Source organism: Anolis carolinensis, chromosome 2 (assembly GCF_035594765.1).
Source record: "Anolis carolinensis isolate JA03-04 chromosome 2, rAnoCar3.1.pri, whole genome shotgun sequence".
NCBI lineage: Eukaryota > Metazoa > Chordata > Lepidosauria > Squamata > Dactyloidae > Anolis > Anolis carolinensis.
The window spans coordinates 319,591,271-319,611,360 of NC_085842.1; the positions used below are offsets into that span (position 1 = coordinate 319,591,271).

General features: G+C 40.7%; 1 protein-coding gene across 9 annotated transcripts in view; it reads left to right on the plus strand.

Annotated features, from left to right (window-relative positions):
- The window catches only part of celf4 (CUGBP Elav-like family member 4), a 920,473-nt gene that overhangs the window by 857,643 nt on the left and 42,740 nt on the right, over positions 1–20,090 (plus strand). For 5 of the 9 annotated variants that reach the window (XR_010003933.1, XM_062974278.1, XM_062974280.1 and 2 more), the window contains exon 11: positions 3,244–3,387. Coding sequence is in view for 8 of the 9 variants with exons in the window: in XM_062974278.1 (XP_062830348.1) it covers positions 3,244–3,387 (144 nt within the window). In the remaining variant the exon portion in view is untranslated. The remainder of the gene's footprint in view (positions 1–3,243; positions 3,388–20,090) is intronic. The other 4 variants (XM_062974282.1, XM_062974284.1, XM_062974283.1 and 1 more) reach the window with 1 other exon arrangement.

Genomic DNA, 20,090 nt, shown 5'->3' on the forward strand with positions numbered 1-20,090 from the left:
TGAGCACCAACTCCCAGAGTCGGACTCGACTAGACTTAATGTCGGGAGAAAACCTTTACCTTTACTAAGATACTGGTTGGCTTTGGCAGAGAAGGCTAAAACCTTGTAAAACTGACACTCCCAGAATCCTATAGTTTTGAGTCGTGGCAGTTGAAGTGGTCTCAAACTGCATTTATTCTATAATGTAAAGGAACCCTCAGTTGTTGAATAAGAAGTTCATATTTGGGTAAATCCAGTTGACTCAATGGTTCAGGGGTAGAAAGATAGCATCTCTGCCAACCTTTGCCTTGTGGTGTAAAGGGAAGCAGAACCACAATACACAATGCAGAACCACAATGTGAAGTACCTGTATGTACTCAAGTCTAAAGCACCATTGAATCTAATGCACACCTCAATTTTCAAAACCCTGAAACCCCAAAAATTATTTGCTGGTGAATGTAATGTGCAGTAGCAAAAAGTGCACTCTTTGTAATTTGGCCAAAACAGGTGCTCATTACAGTGGCTGTGTGCTTATAATTCCTTCTTTATAAACAAAAGTGTTAGGGCACCAAAGCTTTCAGCAATGGAAAAACTTTGGGATGCATCTATGCTGTAGAATGAATACACTTTAAATGCTATAGGATCATGGGGGTTGCCAAAGAATGCTACAAACTACAAATGCCAGCATTGCACAGCATTGAGCCATGGCAATTAAATTAGAGATGACGTCTCTCAAATAGGAAAAAGTGGGATATAACTAAACATAATGATGATGACAATAATAAGAAAAATGATAATAATAGGAGCTCGAAGTGTCCTAAAGTAGTTTCTGTTACGGGTTTGTAGAAAAACAAACTGCGTGCAGTCCTGTCCAGACTTATCCAGTCCTTTGTTGTATCCACAATGAGCAAAAGAAAAACAAACCACAAAAATGGAAGAGAAAATCAAAATTTACTCTTAAGTAGCAGAGTCAAAAATCATAATAAAACTTCCAGCAACAAAAATTCACATAGTCTCTTGCATTAAATTCATGCAACTTCATAGTAGGCTCTCAGCAAGTATTCAGTAAGTCCCCAAGTAAGTCCCCAAAAGACATTACAAACATTCCCAGATATACCCCATTCAGGGAGTGGCTCAAGCCTGTTAGCCCTGATTGTTCCAATTACTCAACCATGAGTTGTAATTAACCAGGTGTTTTTCTCTTAACACACACTTACACAAGTAGTGATCCCACAGAAACTTAGTCACATACATGCATATACAGTAATAGTTTCCCCTTTTGCTCTGGTTCAGCACTAAGATTACCATATTACATGAATCTAATGAACACCTTAATTATGGGAATGTAATTTAGTGAAAAAAGGTGAGTATTAGATTTGAGTAAATACAGCATACGATGCACAACAATAATGCAGAATTTGCAACAACAATACATTGTATAGAACACACAGTGAGAATGAGAAGTATAGAACACAACCACAATGCCTAGTATAGGAAACACAACCACAATGTGAAGTAGGGGATGCAGAGTAGGGTTGTGCTTTCGAAGAAACCTTGACCCGTTTCATGTCCCAGCTTTCAGTGGGGGGGCCCAATCTGTTTTTTGGGAGCCTTTCAAAATTGGAAGGGCAGATAACTATTTTGGATCTGAGGTGCCAAAAGATCCCGCTTGCTTTCGTGCCGAGCTGATTTTCGTACCCAGAGAGGGCTTCCCATTACGTGCTCCCAAAGGTAACAAAAGTAATGAAAGTATGGATTTAACAAAGGAAAACAGGATCTACGCACAACTCTAATGCAAAGTATAAAATAATAATCACAATAAAGAATGTGTAACTACAATGGAATATATAGGATGCACAGACAGAATGCAAAGTGTAGGAAATATAACCCCAGTGCAAAGTAGGGGATACAGAACCCAATGGAAAGTGTAAAATGCATAAGCACAGTGGCAAGTACAGAATGCATACTTTGCAACGTGCAAAGACAAGGTACAGATGGCCATATTGCCTATGGAGTCCCAGCATTATCGGCACTACTCTGTGGTGATGTTTTGACCCCAGATGCATAGCATGGATAATGCATATAAAATAGCACTATTGTGTCTTTAGAGCAGTGGTTCCCAAAGTGGGCGCTACTCCCTCCTGGTGGGTGCTGGAGCGATCCAGGGGGGCGGTGATGGCCACAGGTGCATTTGGGGGCGGAGCCTCTTCCCAAGTGCCGGAGAGAGGGCTGAGCCCCTGAGGCACCTGTTAGGATACAGAGGTCGGAGCTAGAGGAGTGGGTGTGGCTTCTTCCCAATAGCCCGAGACAGGGCTGAGCCTCTATACCTCTCCTGAGAGGCCTTTTAGGACTAAAGGGCGGGGCTAGAGGCGGGGCAGGGCCGTGGCCTCTTCCCAAGAGCGTGAGGCAGGGCTGAGCCTCTGTATACCTCCCCTGAGGAGCTTGTTTATTCATTCATTCATTCATTCATTCATTTATTTATTATACCACTTTTCTCCCCCAGGGGGACCCAGAGAGGTCTTACATAATGGCAAGATTAATGCCACATATAATACAAAATATAGTAAAAACAAGCAATCGTAAAAACACACTTAAAAACCAATATCATACCCCATTAAAACAGTAAAACACTGTGTGACCGTTACAACTGGGCCAGTAGCATTGGGCCAAAAGTCAGAGCCAGTCTGTATTCAACTTCACATTCATCCAACGAATACATCAGATTTTATCAACCGTATCTTAGGATGGGCCAAAAGCTTGGTCCCACATCCAGGTCTTCAGCTGCTTCCTAAAATACGTGAGTGAGGGACACGGGGGCGGGGTATAGAGGTTCAGCCCCATCAGGCACTTGGGAAAAGGCCCCACCCCCTCCTCTAGACCCGCCCCCTGTGTCCTGGCAGGCGCCGCAGGACAGGGATAGAAGCTCAGCCCTGTCTCAGAGCTCGTAACTCCACCCATCCCATTTGTTGCCCCGCCCACCTCCCCCTCCCAGCCCTGCACCTTGAACTAGGGGAGAGGCTCAGCCCCGCCCTCTTGAGCAGGAGCCACGCCCACCCCCTCTAAGCCACGCCCCCTTTCCAGGGGGTGCTGAGTCTTATTTTTTCTGGAAAGGAGGCAGCAGGCCAAATAAGTTTGGGAACCACTGCTTTATAGCATGAGGCCTACAGACCTTGCCTTCTGGTCTTGGTTGTGTTGTCACTGCTCTTACCTCTCTACTTTCCCTTTTTCTCTCTTTCTCCCTCCCTCTCCTCCCTCTTCCCGCAGGACCAGAGGGCTGTAACCTGTTTATCTACCATCTGCCCCAGGAGTTTGGGGACGCAGAGCTGATGCAGATGTTCCTGCCATTCGGTAATGTCATCTCCTCGAAAGTGTTTGTGGATCGGGCGACAAACCAAAGTAAATGCTTTGGTGGGTAAAGATAACAAAACAATTAGATTCATCCAGGAAAGGAACTTTCTCTGAACTACTTTTACCATTTTTTTCTCTCCAACTGCTATATATATATTTTTATAACTTTACTTAGCTGATTTTTTTTCTCAATTTACCTTTGTTGATATACCGTTTTTTTTCCCTCCCCACCGCTGCCCTTCCCTTCCTCCACCTGCTCCCTTCTCACCGTCTCATATTCAGAACTGTATGCCCCGCTGCAGAGAGGGTCATGAGCTCCAGGATACTCTGGGAAAATTAAAAACATCCCAGATCCTGGTTGTAGGGAATGGGAAAGTGTCATGCATTGAGGGGGAAGGGAACAATGGAGAGCGAAAAACGGGATTAGGGCAGCGGGCGGGAATGGAAAAGCTTCATGCAAAATCAGAGGCCGGGTGGGGGAAGAAAGAGAGACAAAGAAACTGGAAAGGCCCCAGTTCTCAGTTGGTGGAAGGGGTGAGTTTGGATGCCCAGCGGGGTGGGACTTATCTCCAGCAAGCAGAGAGCCTGCTTCCTTTACCAGGGACAGAAGGTTTGGCATCGGGACTTTTAACGATCAATCAAATAAAATGCATGTCGGAGCATGTGATCCCAGTGTTTGAATTCTCTGTAGGTTGTTCCCCATCCTCACTCCTTCTCCTTCTTGTGCTGCTGTTTTCTGTATTGGATGCAATGTTGTGATGTGGGGCGGTGGGGGACTCCTTCAACATCATTCATCTACCTCCTGGCACCGGAAATCATTTCTCAGCCCTCCCATAGACCCAAATCAGCTGCCAACTCATCCCCTCTCCATTTCTTTATTCTCCTCCCTCCTCTTCCTTCCTTCTTCTACTGCTTCTACCTCCATCTTCTCAATCCTCTTCTTTTCTTCTTGTTCTCCCTTCTCCTTCTTCTGCTTCTGCTTTTCAATGTCTTATTTTCAAAATTAACAAAACGAATTTCAATGGGGACAAATGCAAGATACTCCACTTAGGCTGAAAAAATGAAATGCGAAGATACAGAATGGAGGACAATGCCTGGAGCAGCGTTACCTTCCTGCCAGAACGGTACCTATTGATCTACTCACATTGGCACGATTTTGAACTGCTAAGTTGGCAGAAGCTGGAGCTAACAGCGGGCGCTCATTCCGCTCCCGGGATTTGAACCTGGGACCTTTTGGTCTGGTAGTTCGGCAGCTCAGTGCTTTAACACACTTCACCACCGGGGCACCAGGGCAGAATAAATCCTCTCTATTCTTCCTTGGTCAGACCACACCTGGAATCCCACTGTGTCCAATTCTGGGCACCACGATTGAAGGGAGATATCGACTCTGAGATGGAATGAGTCTAGAGGAGGGAGACTAAAATGATCAAGGGTCTGGAGAACACGTCCTGTGAGAAGCTACTTAAAGAGCTGGGCATGTTTAGCCTGCAGAAGAGAAGGCTGAGACAGAGGAGACAGGGCCATGTATAAATATATATGGGGAAGTCATAGGGAGGATGGAGCAAGCTTGTTTTCCGCTGTCCTGGAGACTAGGACACAGAACAATGGCTTCAAATTACAGGAAAGGAAATTCCACCTGAGCATTAAGAAGATCTTCTTCACTGTGAGAGAGAGCTGTTCAGCAGTGGAACTCTCTGCCCCAGAGTGTAGAGGAGGCTCTTTCTTTGGAAGCTTTGAAACATATGCTGGATGGACATCTGTCAGGCGTGCTTTGAGTGAGATTTTCCTGCTACTTGGCAGAGGATTGGACTGGATGGCCCATGAGGTCTCTTCCAACTCTAGGATTCTATGATTCTTCGTGTTTTGTTTTCTTTCTCCATTTACACTTTCTCAGTCTCATCTTCTTTTCGCCCACCTTCTCCTTCCCATCTTTTCCTCCCACCTTGTTCATCTCCTCTTCCTCTATCTCCTTCTCTTCTTTTTCTCCCACCTACTCATTTCCCTCCACATTTTCCGTCTTCTATTCCTACTTCTCCTACTCATCTTTTTCACCACCGTGTCCTCCTTCTTTTCCATCTCTTTCTACTCCCACCTTCATCTGTTTCCTCCCTCCTCGTGCTCCTCCTTCCTTGCCTTAATAAATTTCTCTCCCTTTTCTCTTACATCTTCCTTCACTTGGATCTACTTCTGATGCTTCTTCTACTCCACTACACCACTTCCTCCTTCTCCACTGCCACCTCCTATCCAGCCTTTCTCTTCTTGAATGGCCAAATGAGTTATTTCATTCTGTACTCCGGGGAGATTTATATTTCATCCTCTTTGACTTGCCCAGCTCCCACTCAAAGCCCATCTTCTGAATCCTTCGGCCCATTTCAGAACCAAGACTGGTCACACACATTTGAAGTGTCTTCAGAAAGTGAGCTGAAACACAAGAATGAATTAGAATAAGAAGAAACAGCAGATCTCATGAAATTGAATGGGATCTGAAATGGGAACTGGGGGCTCACAGGCCAAATCTAGGAAAAGAGGCTCTGATACAAGCTCTTCAGAATGTGCCCATGAAATGTTACTCCACCACTAATCAGCTCCAGAGGTATATGAAGATCTATGCAACACATGCAACCAACCACAGAATGGAAGTTCTGCTAGTATTCTAGGAAAAAGCAAACTCTCAGTATTGATGTTGGGTTTCTTTCAATACATATATACATGCTTCATGGTATATTGGATCAAGTTGTTATTATTATTATTTAATTGCAAAAGCCATGGAATAATCAACAGTCACCAAGAGAAAACAGAATACTATCTCCATACTTAACATTTTAATACCAAAATTGAGCCATCTGACAGTACAAAGGGGATAACATGGAAAGAAAAAAGAGAAATCTCACTTGGCATTAAGGCAAAGTAGAGTATCGTGTCTATTGCAAAAGTCTTGCAATTTCGTTTCACATCATTTCACATGTTCTGGACACCTTTTGAGCAAAAACTCCTTTAGACAACTGCACAAGACTTAGTATCAGGTCCAACAGATTACGTTTAAGACTGAAAATTGCTAGAATTAAAATTTATTGATTGCTATAAGTCTATTTTAAAAGCCCCGAAAGTACATGTAATGAAACCCCTGGAGTTCCAAATATTGGGCTCCTATCTTTCATTTTGCCCCTTTGTCCTTAAGATCCCTCCCTGGATCTTGTCCTCAGGATGCAAGGTGACCCTTACCTTGACTAAGTGTCCTGATCAACAGGTTCAGCCTAGCCAGGTGTGACCAATTCTCCTTAGCAATTCTTAAATGAAAAACCAAGGCTTCCGATCCACTTCAGTTCTGGAAAACGGTAAGAACTCAACATGGATATGGTGCTGATATCAATAGGTATAACACACATGCCTAGAGAACCAATGTAGCCTAGTGATTTGAGCACTGGGATATCTTTTTCCTTATTTTATATGACACCTTTCTCTCAGTATAGGCAGTGTACATATCTTAAGAACACAATCCACCTAAAAGCATCTCATACAATTAAAGTAAAAACACAAGAACAACAGTATAAAAAGGTACTTAGGTTAGCTGAAATAGAAACTCTCTATGCCTCCTTCCCATTAAGAAAACTCTATCTGCCATCACAAAGTGTTTCCTTAAATAAAAATGATGAAAATAGAGCAGGAATGGTATTCAAGTGGGCCTCCATGGAAGGGCATTTCAGAGCTTGAGAACAGCTTTAAAGTAGTCCTCCCCAAACTCCCCAAACATAGTGGAACTGTTAGAAAGTCCTCTTCTGCAGTTCTTAAGGCCTGAGTTGATTTGTATGAGGAAATGGAGACTATGAGCACTTCCAAACAGTGCCAAAATATGTGTTTTAAATCTGGGACAAAAAATCCCACACACAGACCTGCTAGTTCCAGAAAATGTTTTCCTGCTATCCCCACATCTTCCTTTGAAGTAGATTGAGATGGAGGCCAGACCAGGAACATCCGGCAGAAGTTTTTTAAAACAAACATTCACTTTGTTATGCACTGGACCTTATATGCGGACATGCGAATATCATAATGTAAGCACAAGCAGATTTCTTATCTCTCTCTCTCTACCCAATTGTTAATTCAAGCTCTGTTTAATATTATAAAGTTTAAAAGAGTTTCACAGTGTTCTAATTGCTTTCCCATTCTGCTTCCCTTGAGTCACCCGTGTGTCCATAGCTCCATCTTTTGACATCCTGATCAGCTGATCAGCTGTTTCCAACTTTTAAAAAGCACACATGAGCTGGAGCAGTCCACACAAGGGGAAGGGGAAAAAAGCTCATGTTTTGTATGACTGCAAAAATATAGTCATGCAAAGGTGAGCATTCTTTGGTCAGAATCGGGTTTTAAATGCACCTTTTTAACACGTACTTTTCAGCTGTTAATCCAATTTGGCCAGCTCTTTGATTAAGTGTCATTTATCCACACACCCACACACATACATCCCTTTTGACTTGGTTACTTCCAGGTTTTTAGCCATGTGTAGAAGGGCCTTATGACTTTGAAAACCAGAATTCAAATCCCTTCTCAGCCATGAAAACTCACTGGGTGACTTTAGCCAGGTCATGCTCCCTCTTAACTTCAGAAGCAAAGGCAAACCTCTTCTGAACAAATCTCACCAAAAAAAAACCCATGATAGTTGATCACCTTATTAATATTATCATTATGTTTATTATTATGTTTATTTATACCCCACTTTCTCTCTTCCGAAGAAAACTCAAAGTGGTTTACCTTGACTCAAAAATGACTTGAAGGTACACAACTACAACCAATGAATCTGTATAACTATACATAAGAGGCCACCATCTACTGTAGTACTAGTTAGAAGTCCCATATTACTCCCTGGATGTATTTGGGAAAAAAATTAAACCTTTGCCTTCCTCTCCCTATCTTTCTTTCCTGATCCAAGTCGATGAGTTAAAACAGATTATGAGTTAGGTTAAGTATTCAGATGTGTACCTGAATGTGCATGGATTTGAAAATACTTTAATTGATGATTAAATCATAACTTCTCAAGGAATCCATAAATGTTTTCAGTTAATGTCCACCAAATGATCCAAAGCCATAAATCTGTTTCCATGTTCAGGTCTCCTATCTAGGCTGGAAACAATTGGTGGCTTCCATGTCTGATATACAGTGAATTTGTCTGATATACAGTTTTAGTATGAACTCCCCCATGGATTGACCATTCTCCACTAAAATACATTCGGGACTTTGGACATTGCCATTCAAATTCAAATTGAAACTCTGAGCGGATATGTTGCCCCATAGGGTGGGCAGCAACCACCCATGACTGGTTAGAAGTAATCCAGATTAATTGAGGGTTAAGTAGTTAAAAATAAGAACCACAATAAAGACCACTTTCTATTTGCCTTAGCAAAGTTAATACAAAGTCATGTTTTTAAAATGGGAGTATAAATCATACAATATAATCGGCTTGTTTTGAAGAAAACGGGGGGAACAAATATTGCTGAGCCGAGAAAGAGAATATTATTGTTGTTGTGGTTATTATCATGATTATTAGTTTGTTTTCTGCTGTTTCAGAGATTAAGACATGGAGCAACACATTCAAATCACAGGGGAGAAAAAAGGATTCCACCTAAACATTAGGAAGACCCTCCTGATAATAAGAGTGGTTCTGCATTGGACTATGCTGCTGCTTGGAGGTTCCTAAACAAAGACTGCATGATCATCTGTTCGGAGGGCTTGCATTGTACTTTCCTGCCTGGTAGAAGGGGTTGAACTGGATGGTCCTTATGGCCTCTTCCAACTCTAAGAATCTATTATTGTATTTAGTTTCCAACTTTTTTTTTTCCGGGATTGGGACCCAAAGTGGCTCACAACTTTAAAAGCAATGCAATTAAAACATACAAAAGGTGCAACTCAAAATAGAATTAGACATATTCAATTAATATTTCAACAATTCAATTAAAGTACAATTATAAAGTAAATTAAAAAGCAGTTAAAACAATTCAACTAAAGTAAGGCAGCACTCTCTTTAGCCCAGTGGTTTTCAACCTGAGGTCTCCAGATGTTTTTGGTCTACAACTCCCAGAAATCCCAGTCAGCTTATCAGCTGGGAGTCGAAGGCCAAAAACATCTGGGGACCCCAGGTTGAGAACCACTGCCTAGCCTATTTCTTTTTTAAAAAAAAAAATGCCCGAAGCCCCCTCTACACTGACTATTTAATGCAGTTCAAAGCTATGTTCTAACTACAGGACCCAAATGGCAAACTTCTAAGAAAGTGTGCAAAAGAAAGACCATAATACGCATCAGCGTTGTGTGCTTCAAACTGGTTCCAGGCTTTCCTATGTAATCATCTGCACAGTGAAACTGATTTTTACAATATTGATTTGAAACTGCATTAAATGATCAGTGTAAATGGGGCCAGAATGAAAAGGACGAGGCTCTTATGGCCTCCCTGAGAAGAGCGTTCCAGCACCTCAGGTCGGCCACCAAGAAGGCCCTGTTTTACATCATGAAATGCCTCTTCTGATCATCTCAGAGCCCTGGGCAGCTCAGATGATAGATAGAGTAAATAGATAGATGATTGATTGATTGATTGATTGATTGATTAACCCCAACTCCACTTCTGTGTAGCAGAATTTAGAAGAAATGACTCACAGCTTGCTTAATCCTTCTCTTCCTTGCAAGGCACATTTGTCAAGAACTACATTTTTCTGTGAGAAGGGTGTAAACAATTAAGAGAAGTTTCAAGTTTCACCAACAGCTATTGAGTTGGTGGCTACATAGGTGAGGGATGCAACTCTTGGCTTATGGCATTCCCGTTTGCAAGAATGGGTGGTTTCAAATGTTTTTCCCAGTATGGACAGGATTCTGATACATTTTGCATGTTTTTGGGCTTTTCATGATTAATGCGAAAATCATGAGTACAAAAACATTGCATCCTCCCCCCAAAAAATATCATTTTTATATAGACAAGTGTTTAGTTCACACAAATACACTACCTTCTTCGCAATAAAGTAGGACCCTGTTACGAATGAATGAGTCAGATCTGTGTGTTTAAAACCATTTGGTCTTCACGTTTATGACTGTGGCATCATTGTAACGTTTGCAAATGCCACTCCAGACCTTGCTTAAAATAAAACCATTAGGTATATTTGACTGACAATTGAGATTCAGCACAAAAACGTTTCCTATGCTCTCCTATTACCTACCTTTGGTGGTATGAGGCTTGGCAAAAGAGATCCTGCTTCTGATTGTCATACTGCAGGTTGCTGGTAGGCCAGGGCTGGAAATGTCATCTTTTTGCACCCTTATCCCCAGCAAAAAGATTTCCATTGCTCAGTGTGACTGCTGACCGTTACGATAAAACTGGGAAGGGGTTAATATAAGTAGGGGATATGCTGTTAACTATCCTTAGCTAAATCTGTGAATGATGGAAGCAGAGTTGGACGAGACCACAAAGGCCAACTAGTCCCCAAACATTTCCTGAGGCAGGATCTTAACCATTAAGTACCCTGGGAAGCGAGGTTTTGGCAATAAGCAAAAAAAAAACCTATGATGATCCCAAATATCAATGGGATTCCCCTATTTTGGCCTTTGCTTGGACTTTGGAGATGATCCAGATCATCTCCATGGCCATGGTAGAAATTGTGCAGTGATAATGATGGAAAGACAAATTCTCCAGTTGGATGAGGAAATTCTAAATGAAAAGCCAAGACCCATAAAACTTCTTGCCCTCCGCCCACCTTCAGAAACATGTGCCAGACAATTGAGGGAGGTTTCGGAGGGAGGCAACCCACTGAGAGGGTTAAGGAAGGAGGGGGAGAAAGTATTAGGGCCGTGAGCCACTATTCATTTTACAAACTATAATTAATTTGATGTTTAGATTAATTTCTGATGCGCTCTCAAAGGTGCACGGAAAGCATTTTTCCTTTATTATAATGTTGATTGCTTATTGGGGAGATAAATCTAACTGTCAGTTATGCACCGACTTACCAAAACTTTCAGTCCTAGCAAGCATGTCTGCAGAAAGAACAGCTGTTTGTTTCTCCGCCATTAAAGAGACAGCCCTGACTTTCCTCAGCCAACTTTGGCAGCGAAACTCTTTACCCGATAAGTGAAAACTCAAGCCATGTTCTTTTTCTTTGTTCCCTTCCTCCTTCCCTCCCATTCCTCTGATACTGCAGAGGTGACATTGTTCAATAGCACATTTCAGTTGATCCTAGGTCCAGCCTGTCTACTTGACTGGAAAATATGGCATTCCGATAGTCAGTTACGACGTCGTAAGTTAGACTTACAATATCATAACTGCCTTCTATTCCTGTTTGCAATAATGGCAATATCGCCATAAATGAAAATCATAGAGTTATAGAGTTGGAAGAAGCCACTTGCCATGCAAGAATACATAATCAAAGCACTCTTTCTCCTGTCCTCCTCTTCTTATCTCTAGCATCACTTCCTACTCCTAGTACCACTGGCCATCAAAAAATCATAGAAGCATAAGATCATGCAGTTGGAAGGGGTGAAGTCAAACCCCCTTCTGTCATGCATGTCTAAGCATTGCCAAGCATTGATGGCTATCCAGCCTCTGTTTAAAAACCAAAAGAGATAGCGACTCCGTAACACTCCTAGACAGCAGCATTTTCTACTGTCAACCATCTCTGACCCCCAGGAAGTTCTTCATAATCTTTAGGTGGAATCTCATATCCTGTAGTGTGCATCCATTGCTCCATGCCTTATTCTCAGGAGGAAACTTGTTCCTTCCTCAATGTGACATCCTTGCAAATGTTAAATATGGCTGTCATGCTCCCTCTTGGATTTCTCTTTGCCAAGCCAAACATACCCACTTTCCTACTCTCCTCCCCATCGAGATTCGTGGTTTCCAGATTTTTGACCATTTTGATAACAATTCTCAAGACACATTCCAGCTTCTGAATTGTGTCAAAACTGATAGGATGAGATTGGACTGGATGGATTCCTTGTAGTCTCTTCCAGTTCTAGGATTCTATGTTGCTTTGTTGCAAAGAGTAAAGTGAGGACTCCAAAGCAATGACAAGGAGAGGATTGTGGCTTGTGAGAATACCCTTGGAGGCTGGATCTCCACTGCCATATAATCCACTTTTTGAATCCAAATGATCTGCTTTGAATTGGATTGTACGAGTCTACACTGCCATATAATCCATCCAGTTTCTGAATCCAGATTATCTGCTATAAACTGGATTATTCAATTCTACTCTGTCATATAATCTAGTTCAAAGTAGGTAATCTGGATTCAGAAACTGGATTATACGGCTGTCACGACCCAGGCTGCAGAGCACCAATAACCATACACAGAGGCCAGAATCTATCTAATATCTTTATTAAGGAAATAAGTAAAGGCAATAAAAATAAGTGTAGAATATAGTTCAGAAGAAGACCTTTCAGGAAAGGTCAATTATAGTCCAGGAAAACAATGTCCAATATAAAATATTAAGGTCCAAAGTTGTAATCCAGTAACCGAAACACTCACTTTGCCAAGCAAAGTGAGGGGAGATGACAAGGTTCTTAGTCCAAGGAACTTGATGTAAGGCTAGGAAGTAAACTTGATTCTTGGAACACAAGGCTTGATACAAGGCGACAAGGAACGAGGAACAGGGACAAGATCCGTGGTAAATACTTGGCAAGGTCCGGGAAGCAAGGCAAGGTCCTGGAAAGCAAGGCTGAGTCCTAGGTAGCAAGGCAAGGTCCGTGAAGCAAAACAAGGCTGGAAACGGGAACGAAGGCTTGGAAACGGGAGTAGCGCTGTCCACACACAACCTACTCCAGTAGCTGACGAATTGACTCCGCAAGATTCCTACAGGGCAAAGAACCTAAATAGGGTCTCGTTTTCCCACCAAAGAACACTTCTCTGGGGAACCAGAACCGAAAGTCAATCTCTGTGTCCAGATGCATGACTCCCTAAAGTTTCTCATGAAAGCAGTCTTAATCAGCTGAATGCCTGGCTGCGATTCTCAGGCTTCTGCGATTAGCCTGTTGAACTCCTTTTTGTTGTTGATAATAATTACGGCGAGAAAATGGGGGAGATTTTGACTCAGGGCTTGTTTGGCAGATTTCTGGAAGACAAACCTCCTGCAGGTGCAAAGGCTCCAATTCAGGCTGGGAAAGTTCCAATTCTGGCTGAAACAGTGGAAAACCCAAGTTTTCCTCTTCATCTGTCACAACAGCGCTAGGAACGGGACTACATGGCCCATGAGTCATCACAACGGCAGTGTAAATGGGACCTGAGAAAAACAAAATGGGCCAAAAGGTTAGGAAATGCAGTAGCAAGAAAGGCTGAGTCTTGAAATGTCAATCAAACCTTTGATTGCATGCCTCTCATCCTTCTTGAATCACAGAGAGTCAATAAAATATAATTTCTTGTTTCAGAAGGAAGTTAGCAGGCACACTAGCTGCTAAATAACAATTAGAAAATATTGATTGGCAACCAACAGTGCCATTATACCCTACAGGTAAAATCCAAAGCCTATAGTTGTTGCAGCCCACATTTGTTATACAATGATCTCTTCTGAGAAATGAAATGCCGCTTTCATATTGTTACAAAGCAGGAAACTGCTTGTTTCAATGTGAACTGAAGTGGTGGTACTAAAGTGTTTGAATACACCACACTTCTGAGTTGTGCAGCCAAGTATGTATATGTAAATGTGGCTGGCTGATGTTTCCACAATCCCAGTGGTGCAAGCAGTACATTGTAGGCACTGAGGAAAAGAATGCAAATCTTTATGCACCATAGTTAGACCCACTGAACTCTGTTTATGCAACTGTGAATTGACTACATTCAGAAATAACCACCTGGTTAGCATCACCTGGATGAAAGGGTGCATCTACACTATAGAATGAATGCAATTTGACACCACTTTAACAGTCATGGCTCAATGTATGGGATCCTGGGAGTTAGAGTATAAAAGGCTATTAGCATTCTCTGGCAAAAGTACTGGCGCCTCACCAAACTACAACTCCCAGAATTCCATATTAGCATCACACCGTATTCATTCTGTGGGGTAAATGTACCCTAAGTCTGGAAATAATATTCAAAGCTTCTGACAAGAAGAATTCTGAACTGATGACAATTTTTGCCATTCAGGATGTATTTTGTGAAAAATTCACTTGTGATGGCTTTGTGCTGAAAACAGTATTTTCTATGCAATTTCCTAAGAAGAAAAGGCTGTAATTCGAAAGTTATTGTGCACAAAATTCATATCGAATTGATTTGCATGGAAAACACAATTTCTATAGAGGAAACTGTGTTTTCTGCATAGTGTGTTATATTATATACAATTTATATGTATGCACAGAAAATTGTTTTTCCTGCACAGAAAAATTTGTAATCCCTCCCCATAAAATTCATGCATCATTGATTTGCAGCACAAACTGCATTTTCTATACAATAAACAGTTTTTATTCCAAATATAATACAAGAATATAGTATATACTATATTATATATTATGTTTTGTGCAGAAAATATAGTTTTGTGTGCAGAAAATGCTCTTTTCTGTGCCAAACAACTATGTGCAGATCAAGGGTGCATCAACACCGTGGGATTAAGGCAGTTTTACACCAGTTGAACTGCCATGGTTCAATGCTATGAATCAAGAGAGATGTAGACCAAACTTCAGATCCCAGGATTCCATAGTTTGGGCAATTCAAGTGGTGTCATACCGCATCAGTGTAAATGTACCCTAAGTCCTGAATTGCAAACACTCTAGTTTCCAAACAGTTCCTCACAGCAGGAAGAAAAGTACTTCCTTTGAGACAAAACTTAATAAAGCATTACCTCCCTTCTTACCTATTCATAAAATACCAATAGGATGTTAATGCGGGACATAATGCAAGACAACAAAGCTACCCAAATAAGATGCTGAATCCTACTCTTCCATATGATACCGTGAAAGTCCCTGGGTCAGGTAGCTGGAAGTCCAAAGTTATAAATGCAAAACATGATTTATTCTGTTATTCATCCTGCTTAACCTCAGATCTTTTCCCCCAACAGAGAAGCTGCCTTTAATTCAATGTGTCTGAGAGACAGCCGTGGCTCATTTTTTAGGGATTATCAGTGTAGACTTTAGCTTGTTTGTTTATATTAAATTCAGATTTCATTTTACATCCTAAAATATATATAACTTGAAAACCTAGGAGAGAGAGTGAGACAGAAATGCTTGCCATAATTGGATTTTTAAAACCCAATTTAAATCTAAAAACTCTCATTTTAATTTTTTTTAATCATCGATTTTTATCCTCCATGCCACGAGGTGATTTTTCTCGGCAATTATTCTGCAGTTACTCTTTCTCATAAATGAACTCCTACATGGAGAAATTATGTGACAAATCAATGAAAACTAACTTTGCATTTTACCTGCTTGTATCACAGTTTCCCCATATAGAAGCTCATTTATTAGTAAGAGGGGAAATATATAAGAATTATAAATATTGATGACTTGCATCCAACCTTGTCAACCAAATGCAGGGTTAATTCACACACAAGCGTGCTATTTTTATATAAAACCTGTAGCTTACAAAACAGCCTTCTCGTTTGTATATATATGAAACAACAATGAAAGAGGGTTGAGATTTCATCCTAGCTTTTTATAAACTCTGACTTGAATTCACAATCAGAGTTACAAATCTGTTGCCTACAGTTTTGCATTTGTAGCTCCTTTGTATTCATGGTCCCTACATATTCAGCAGTATAGGGAGTATCTTTGCTGTTGTGTACTGCCATCAAGTTGAATTCACCTTATAGTGACCCTAGGAATGGGAGACCTCCAAGTCACTTTAAGTTGGGTTTGATGTATGGGGTCCCTACGAATGAGTAGATCTCTAAGTCTATCCTCAACAGCTGTGTTCAGGTTTTGTAGACTTAGGACTGTTGATTTTCTGATTGAGGCTATCCATCTACAGTATGGTCTATCTCTTTTCCTACTGCCCTCCACATTACCCAGAATTATCTTTTTTCCCCCTATGGAGTCATTTCTATTCATGATATGGCCAAAGTACAACAGCCTCAGGCTAGGTATCTTAACATTTAAGAATAGTTCAGGTCTGATTTTTGCTAGGATCCATTTATTTATCTTTTTAGCCATCCACAGTGTCTGTAGAACTCTCCTCCAGCAACATATCTCAAATAAGTTGATTTTCATCTAATCAGCTTTCTTTACCAGCTTTCTCAACCATGCATAACTATGGAAAATTCAATAGCATGAATCATCCTAACTTGAGTATTCAGTAGAGGTGTGCAATTCGGCCAAAAGGCATGCTGTATCGGGGTCCATTATCAGCTAACCCCTCATTCTGTTTACCAGGAAGTTACTTGAATTGGGAGGAGCATTGTCATTTTCATTTGGCAAAGATTTGGCCGATTGGCTACAATGGAAAACTTTAAAGGCTCAATCCTCAGTCATTTTAAGGCCTATCTGCATGAAATCTACCTCAGTTTTAGACCCCACTTACAACTGCAGACCTGCTAAGTTCCAAAACAATTCACCAATCTACTGATTTTTTAGAATTATTTTAAGTTTTAACCATAACATTTTTTAAAATAAGAAAAACGGCAAGAGAGGGTTCTGGAAATTGTAGTCATTGGTTGTGTCTGTTCTCAGCCAATCAGAGCATGGGCACAACCAGGCTTTTTAATGGCTGAGAAACAGAGAGAAATTGAAAATTCAGCTCCCATCAGGGAGCCTCAGATATAGCACAGACTTAACTCCATCCTCTCTAGTAACTGATAACATCCTGCTCCCTTAATCAGTTTTGCCAGGCTTTGTGGCTCCCTCCTCCACATTCTGTTTTCAGAGATTATATAAAACAGACCTCCGAATATTACAATTCATTTTTGTTCAAACTGATTTGGGTCCAAGCCTAGTATTCAGTAATATATCCTTACAGAACATGATATTGTTTACTCCCATTGTAGCAACTCTTTTGAGTACTAAACCCGCTCTATAACATTTAATGTAGCTTCAAGCTATTTCCAAAATGTGGCGGCTAGACTACCCACACCATGTGTGTGCTGTGGTGCACTTTAATTCCAGTAATCTAACACAAGTGAAGTCAGGGAAAGGTAAAAAAAAAAAAAACCAAAAAACTCTTATTATATACTAGTGTGCTGTAGTATAAGCCACATTGCATGGTGAAATCAGTTCCAATTACTGTGCAGATACCTAAGGTATTCCATGTCAGGGAATCAGAGACCCCGACTGATTGATGAGCCAGGTTTCACCTCTGCCTATCCGTCAGACCACTCTGCAAATGGCAAATGTGGCACCGACAAAGCACGACAACTTTGTTGTTTTATCTGCTGAATCCCAGCAGCACTGAAGCTTTATTTACATTATTTACAGTGCTAAATTCCAAAGCTGTCAGGACACATGTTGCGTCCTCAAGATCAAACATGGAGCATGTCTGTCTCTCTCCGAGTACATTCTCTGTACACCGTAGCACCTCCTTCACATTCCATAGCCTGTGATGTATCTTCCTGTCATGTAGCACAAACTGAAGTCTCTGTTCATTTGCCCTTCCAGCAATCAATCAGGGTTTGCTGCAATTAACCTCTTGACTGCTGGAATGCCTGCTGGAACAAAATACATACATTTCCATAGCAACAATAGACTAACCATTTCACTCCATATCACAAAACACTAACACTTGATGAACACCTGCACATTCCAAAGGAAGGAGTTGAAAAAGTTCATTCTCCACAACAGGAGTTTCTTCTCTTGTCAATGGAGATACAGCAAACAGATGTTTCCAGCCTCCTCCCATGAATAATCTTTGATTGAAGGAAAAAATATGACATGGATTTTGCTTCTGACTGTCACACTGGAAATGGCTCATGGGAAGGACATGGAAACATCAATTAGCTGCATCCCAATTGATAGGAGAACAGAGCCTTGTTCCTTGCAGTAGCTGCTGCCCAGTAATTCCAGATGGCTTAGTCAGCTTCTTAGCCATAGCCATGTAACTACATGAATTATATATTTCAGCATCTAATCCAGTATTGTGGTCCCTGTTACTATCTCAAAGTACAAATCCAAAATAAGACAAATAAACACTTCCTTAAATTAAACTAAATAAATGAAAAGGGGAAATGTTTTCACTAACTCTTCCATTCCATGAATTAATGAGTAAGACCCATCTTTCAATAAATTGCTTATTCTGCTGATAATTAAGATCTCATTTATAATGTTAATGAAAACATTAAGGCTACTTCCCACTTTTTCTATAAACAAGTTGTTATTGTTAGAGTCATTTTTGCTGCCAAAATTGAGTAATGCATTTTTCAGCTGCAGCGCATAAAGAACAGATCGCCTGTCAGTCAACAATAGGCTTTACAGTTGTATCCTATGTGTATGATACCATTCATAAATAGATTCGTACATTTCCAAACACATACACATATTTGAATCGATAACTCGTATATAATTTCTAAGTCACATATAATTATAATAATTATAATAAAACTTTATTTATACCCCGCCACCATCTCCCCACGGGGACTTGGGGTGGCTCACACAGGGCAAGGCCCAACTAGCACAATTTGCAGAAACAACAGCATAAATACATTGAACAATATACAAAAAATAATAAAACACAGTAAGATAATAAAACAAGAGTTAATACAACAGTAAATCCCAAAGTTTTGCTTTTAAAATTATTTGTATGAGTCTTTTTTAGTCATATGATGTCATTTGGCTTATGTGATAGATTAGAAGAAAGCATTGACATCAAATTTGTGGGTGACACCAAATTAGAAGGGGCAGTTAATACCAGATGATAGGTTTGGGATCCAAAATTTCATTAAAAGGTTGAAGAGCTGGGCCAAAACTATCAAAATAAATTCAACAGGGATAAATGAAAGATGTTATATTGAGACAAGAAAAATAAAGTGCAAAGTGCAAAATGTTGGTTTGACAATAGTAGATGTGAAAAAGATCTTAAGATATTAGTGAACCATAAGCTAAACCTGGGTCTAAAGCGAGATATGGTAGCCAAAAAAAAAAAAAACCACAATGCAATTCTAGGCAACATCAATGTCCAAATAAAGAGAAGTCACAATCCAACTCTATTTTGCTTTGATCAGACCTCACTTGAAATAGTCCTGTGTCCATTTCTGGGCAGAACACTCAAGAAAAGAATATTTAACAGCTTGAAGTTTTCCAGAAGAAGGTGGCCAAGATGATCAAAGGTCTGGAAACCATGCCTCATGAGGGATAGCTTAGGAAGCTGATACGTTTCACTTGGAGAAGTGAAAACTTAGAGATGCAGAAGACGGAATGAGCTTGTTTTCTGCAGATACAAGAACATGAACTAATAGATTCAAATTACAAAAAGAAGAGAGAGAGAGAATGACAGAGAGAGAGAGACTCCATCTAAATATTAGGAAGAACTTCTTTACCAAGTGCTGTTCAATTGAAGAGCTTCAAGTATTTAATGATAGCTATTGTGTCCCTTCTCAACCTTCTTTTCTCCAAGCTAAACATATCCAGATCCCTAAGCTGCTCCTCATAGGACTTGGCTTCCAAATATTTGATCATCATAGTCAATATCTAGCTTGTCAATATCCTTCTTGAATTCTGGCACCCAGAACTGGACACAGCATTCCAAACTTCACAGAACCTTCATATCACCTGTCTGCTGTCCATGTCAGCTAGAATTTGTGAAATTTTGAGTCCACAACCCCTAATTAGTGACAGACTGCCTTTCCTTGCTAACATGGATAAGTTGCTATTTCTAACATGATAAGTTGCTT